At 37.5% G+C, this 6,544-nt stretch overlaps 1 protein-coding gene across 1 annotated transcript in view; it reads left to right on the forward strand.

Moving 5' to 3' along the window:
• nfasca (neurofascin homolog (chicken) a) overlaps positions 1–1,252 on the forward strand; it is a 183,522-nt gene extending 182,270 nt beyond the window's left edge. The window contains exon 33 of the mRNA XM_088424183.1: positions 70–1,252. Coding sequence (XP_088280309.1) covers positions 70–82 — 13 coding nt within the window. The 3' untranslated portion in view covers positions 83–1,252. The remainder of the gene's footprint in view (positions 1–69) is intronic.
• Positions 1,253–6,544: the final 5,292 nt, after the last annotated feature.

Raw genomic sequence — 6,544 nt, forward strand, 5'->3', positions numbered from 1 at the left:
CAACTCACAGAGACTGTTTTGAATGAACTTCAGAGAGTTATAACACATTTTTCACGTCTGACTCAACAGGATTTGGCTCTAAGTCTACCACAACTCCAGCTCCGACCACCACCAGAGACCTCATTGCCACTTTCTCTCATGGCCATCTTGATGGCCTGTACAAAAAACCCTACTGACAGCACCACCTACTTCCAGTGCTTCATGGGTAACACCTACCTGCACCACTGCCAGCCTGGTCTCATTTACTGGGACTCCTGCAAGTGCTGCAACTGGCCTTAATGCAAATGGTTCATAAATAAACAACAAACAGCAGCTAAATCTGTTATTGACTCATTATAATAAAAAAATATATATGACTATTTGAAGTTTCAATGCTTTATTTTTTTGACACAGCTGGCTATTTGACAAAATAGCTCCTCCCATTTAACTCCCGGACGTCCTTTCCTTCCTGTTCGTCATTTATGCAAACATATTTGTTAATTTTCCGTGGGACCCGTCCAATTTGTTTGAAATGGAGGTTTCCAGAAATGCTTTGTTGAAGCCTTCTTTACCTAAGTGACAACTGCCGTGAGATAAGAGCGTGGATCTGTTGGTCTTCGCTGTGTTTCTCCCTCCACCTCCCTGACACAGAGAGAGAGAGAGAGAGAGAGAGAGAGAGAGAGAGAGAGAGAGAGAGAGAGAGAGAGAGAGAGAGAGAGAGAGAGGGAGGGAGAGAGAGAGAGAGAGCGAGAGAGACAGAGAGAGAGAGAGAGAGCTCTGTCTGCGGGCTGTTTAAATAGGGCAGCAATCAGCCAATGAGAGGACACCACCTGCACACAATAAATAAATGGGTAAATAATAGCCATAAAAGTGTAACGTTTGCATGGAGCGTGCTGATCATTCAGAAATTGTTAAGCCGTGAAGTATGTTTTACTTTTTGCATTGCGTGTGTTACAAAATTACAATTTTAGTGCAAAGCAGTGTTTGTGCTTTTAGTTTTAGAAAGTCTTGAGTAGTTTTGCTATAGTTGGTAATAGTTTTTGAAAATGTGCAATATGAGTATAATAAACTTTTTGTACTTCGGTAAAATTCACCACAAGACTTTCACAAAAGTATTTACATAACAATATTGCTTCTTACAGGATTTATTCATTTATTGTACTGTTCGTTCATATCTGTTATCACAGGTGGCGCAACAATCATTGATAATACAAGGAATGCCTTATGCCTTTTAATGCTATTTCAAAACAGCAGACCTGATAAGCGGTGTAAGTGGCTCATGCTCTGAGGACGTGATTTTGAGATGGTGGGTTAAACATTTCGAATCTCTCTTGAGACACAATGAAATTTGAAAATAAAAAATGTTGTTGTAAAGATGCTAGTCTGATTCATGTATGTTCAACCTCATTGTCAAAGCACCCTTTTGTAAGGCACCAATATTAGCGCTAAACGCAACACCTTTCCTCTCCGGGGCAGCCGACTTAAATGATGAATAGGGCTACATGTTTACATGAGTTCTCTTGGGTTGACGCGTAATGCAGGACTATAAATTTCCTGACCAGCTATTTGGCAAAATTATGATTGATAATGGAAAACTAACGTGATAGCTCTAAAGGATCAACAGTAATACGAGGTTAGGCATCACTATTTGAAGGTAAGAATGTATATTATTTGCCTAGTAAATTTTGTACATAATGAATCGCAAATTTGAGAAGGGTTGACAGAAGATGCTGCTTGCCATACTAAGATAACCTGCCTAGCACCAAAAAAAGGTCTCTGGTTGAAAAAAGGGGGGCCTTAGGTGGTCAGTGGTTAATTTAACTCGTACACAAATCTGTCTCGAATTGCATCAAAGTGGAGAACTGTTTGAATAATTGTAAATATAGTCATCATACATTTGCTACAAAATATAAATACAGTGATCATACGTTTGCTACAAAATACAAATGCTTGCAATGAAGAAATGCTGTGAGAATTAAGATTATAAATATAATTGTAGTGAATATAAATTCGCGACAAAATATAACTGCTTGCAAAGAAGAAAAGGTATGCTGTTAGAATGAGTGTCCTGCTTATAGAACATTATTAGATTATAATTATTATAGTGACTATAAATTTGCTACGAATAATAACTGCTTGCCAAAAAGAAAAGGTATGCTGTGAGTGAGTGCACTGCTTGTAGAAGAAAACTGTCTTGTTATTGTTTTGTCTCAAGCAGGAGGAAGGCTGCTCAAGCCTGCCTCTTGGAGCCCTCCTGCACCTGTTATTTTCAGAATATCTTACAGACAAAATATTCTGCAGAACGTCTTGCTACGCATAATATTTTATCATACATGTATTAGTTTTTCACCCACATGCTCACACATAGAAGGACGAGTACACTAGGTTCCAGCCATACTCTTTCCCCTGATGCACTTTTGCCCCTTTTAGGGCTGGAACCTTCATGTCGTTAGGGACCTGTATCAAACAAAGAGAGGGGGTTCGTGGAGGCTGGCAGAGTGCAGTAGAATTGAACTTGGCCAGTTCCTCTTCGCTACCCTCATGCATGAGCTGGAAAAAGATTGCCTTGTCTCCTTGTTTGTGCACACTTTCTTAAAAATGTCTAACGAATGAACCTGACAAGAACATTCAGATTTGAATATTAAATAGCAGGGCAATGTCTGGATTGCAACAAGAAAGAAAAAGCCTATTTGCTGTTGAAACACTTACCAGTTAGACAGCTGATCAAGAGCGGGGGCATGCAAACAAAATCGGTCTTCCTGTTTTCATTGGCGCATTCTGGTGCAAACAAATATCCATGGCCCATTACTTTTTGACTTTCATCAGAATACTCCATTCTAGCAATGACAACGACAATCTGGCATATTAATTGGCCGTGGAATGGCCCCACTTGACGTCACATCTGTTCCCAAAATTGCGCCGTCCTTTCAAATGAACTAGGGTTATTCGAAGGGAACTGTTTTGTCAAATATAGGACAAGACACAAAAATTAGAATTAGAATCCCATATATGAATCAAACTTTACAATATGTACCCACAAAAACCTCAATTTAGGTACACTGCATGTGAATGAGCTTATTTTGTGAATTATTTTCTTCAATAATATGAATTTACTCAAATTTTTGGAGACTGCTTCAGAACGCAGCAGAATTGTATTTGTGCTGTCCTTCTCTGTTCTCCTCTTGCATGAGCAGAAATGAATGCCAGAGAGAGTGGGAATAAGTAGAAGGCGCGAAGATCAAGCACACGCCATCTATTGTCCTTTATCAACATATGTCAGCAACGGCGCCCCATTTGACAAACAAGCATATTACAGTAACAAACAGTCATAAAATAACAACACAAGCCCTACTTACAGTATATACAACTTGTTTTCTCCTAAGCCTAACATTATGTAAGTGCTATATTGATGAATTGTTATACTGACAAGCAATAAATATAAACGGCTGTCTTCCTAAAGTGTACTGGTTTGTCATTGATGTCACACCACTAATGAAGAAGATTGAAGATTGTGTCAGATCATGCCTTGCTGCTCTGTTTATGGCTTATTAACCATATCACTGTTATTAACCATAGCAACAATGTGGGTGAGCAACAACACAGCCTATCTATCTCACCCGCCTTTGATGATATGAGAGGACTGATACCCACCTCTTCTGCAATGTTGCGGTACACTGTTAATAAAAACAACTACTGAACATGGGTTTTTCCGCTGACAAGTGAAGTTTCTAATGGCAATTTAACTGCTATGCAATCTTTTTAATGAGGTTGAGATCAACTAGTTTGGGATTTACAAATTATCTGACAAAAATCTTGAGACGAGTCGTGAACAATTGCTCAAAATTAAATTTGAATTGAAATAGGAAAAGAACTTTGCCCTGCACTCTGTGTTTTATACAAGGTCAACTTCTGGTTGCTTTAAAAAGTAACAGCATTTCAAGTGTTGCATTTAAATCCATGTTGACTCTGAAAATAGTTTAGTGTTGGAAAGAACAGCTGTCTCCTCGTCTGTGAAAAATAAAATGTGGCATTACTACCTCAAAAAACACCAAACTACCAATTAGCTTGTAACCTTTCTGACAGCAGAAGTAGCCATTAAAAAAAAAAAAAAAAAAAAAAAAAAAAAAAAATATATATATATATATATATATATATATATATATATATATATATATATATATATATATATATATATATATATATATATATATAATTTTATTTTTTTTAAGCATTTTTTATGTGTCATAAACAGTAAATTAACTGCTTTGAGGTCAAGATGACAAAGTTCCCCTTTCTGGCTGGTAAACAATCACGACAACGCACCACATTGGCGTCTTAATACATTGTGTACTTGCATTGTTGTGTCATAATTTATTCTATTTTTCTTTCAGGGCTTTGCCTGTTGGTGTTCAAACTGAGTAATTTTCATGTCATTAAAAAATGCTCCTATTTTGTTACTCTAAAATATGAATACACTAGTGGAAAGTAAATCTGGAGAACAAACAATATATTTTTTTCCCTCTCAATCACCTGCAATTGAAACTGGAAAATACCTGACCCAAAACATAGATGAATTTCTTTGACAAAAACGAGGCAGTCACTTATGAGTGGAATGGCAAGTGGAATGAAGAACAAGTATGGATAAATTTAACAACAGTATTGTATAGTAAATACCTCTTAAGATACAACTCTGCTGTAGATTTGAGCGCAAATGACAAAAATCTTTGTTTTAAAGGATTTATGATGACTTTACTCGGCAATGGACGATGGAATGTTAGCTCAACTCGTTCAGTTTTTCTGCTTTTATTCTACAACCTCTATGATTGATGGATAGACGGACAGATAGAATGATTGACAGCACATCCAGCATGGAATTTGATACTTATAGATGGGCAGTGAGCTTTGACCTATCTTTCAGATACACTTTTTGCATCTCTTTAGGTTCTATGTCATGGTCTCTTCTCCAGACAACCTTCAGCAATGCATCCAATCCCTGGAGCTGAATGTTTTCAAATGAGAGATCTGTGAATAGGCTTCATCATTGCAGGCCCATCTGCAAAAACATACCCATGCTTGTATGTTTTTAAAAGCCAAATGATGAATTACAGGTCTGCACATATTTTTTTTCGTGGATTACTCATGCGAGTACCAGGAATGGTATTTGGTACTCTCCCTGTCTTTCATCATAATGTCTTCATCAATGTCATTCTCAGTGTCTCTCCCATATTAAAACGCTTTCAATGCCAAGCGTTATTAGAAAAGGCAACCCAATGATCACATCTTTTGTAGCTATCATGAGCAACACTCCTATCAAATGGTCATATTTACTTTCTACAGAGCTGAAGAAGCTTAAAATTAAGAGGAGCGCTGGCTACGAGTGTCATCACTCTATTCCTAAAAGAAAAAAAGAAAAACATGGTCACTGACAAAAAGGATTTTACATGACGATAATTCTTGTCACTGGCAAGGAAAGAGTTAAGCATACAGTCTGTATGCATACAGCGTTATCGCATTATTCAAACCTGCCTTGTCAAAAACTTGTATAAATCCATCAGTTGTGATTTGTGCTGTTCGTTCGGTACTCAGTTTAATCACGTAGTCCAAGTCAGAGGTAAATTCTCTGTCACTGTTGAGTGACAACGTAAACTATCTCATTCACACCCTCACGTGACTGATACGTGACCGGCAGCCAGTCTGAGCTGCTTCAGTAAACGAACAAATATCCTCTGAATAGGAAGACATGGGATGTGCTTAATAGGACTTGAAAGGTCTTCTCTGCCGCCGTGCGCTGTGGTCAATTCCACAGTACTATCAGTGAGTCTGTTGATTGCAGTGGAGGTTTTTGAATAATGACATTCCATGAACTCCAATTACATATAATGAATGATATTTCATTGGTTTGTTTTTTTATTCTTTACTGTATTTTGAATCACCCTACTCAAGACAGAAAAGATAGATAGCTTCAACCTTATCGCCTTCAGCTATGTGTTGTACGATGGAAAATAATCTGTCATACTGGTCAATGGTTAATAATGGTCAATGTTTATACTCGTGTATCAATAGCAGACCAAGATAATGTAATCAAAGTTATTCATAAAAAAACTAGTACAATCGTATGGTCTAATCTGGCTGTGTCATGTATACCTGAGTGTGTTTATGTGATTATTGCATGGTTACATATTGTAATTTTACTTTCGAGCAGAGGTGTCGAACTCCAATCTTTGAGGGCCGGTATCCTGCATGTGTTCAAACCTTCTCTCTCAAACAAACCTAATTCAAATAATTTTGGGATAATAATTGGAATTTCAAGTGTAAACTGCGATTCTTATCATGTTTGCTACAGCCGTAACTTTAATTAGATTTCCTTGCGGCGCTACTCTCGGCCCAAATTCCGCTTCTGTTTGTAAGAGACCAGCGCCGATCTCAAACAAAAAACACGCAGGCTTCTGGGAGGAGGAAAGCACCTTCACCGTGCCGTTGGAAATCTCTTACCTATATATCTTTTGTAATGAATTGGAATTTCAAGTGTAAACTGTAACTTTTATCATGTTTTTTTTTACAGGGT

The sequence above is a fragment of the Hippichthys cyanospilos genome, chromosome 9 (assembly GCF_059441005.1).
Source record: "Hippichthys cyanospilos isolate Australia breed blue-spotted pipefish chromosome 9, RoL_Hcya_1.0, whole genome shotgun sequence".
Taxonomy (NCBI): Eukaryota; Metazoa; Chordata; class Actinopteri; order Syngnathiformes; family Syngnathidae; genus Hippichthys; species Hippichthys cyanospilos.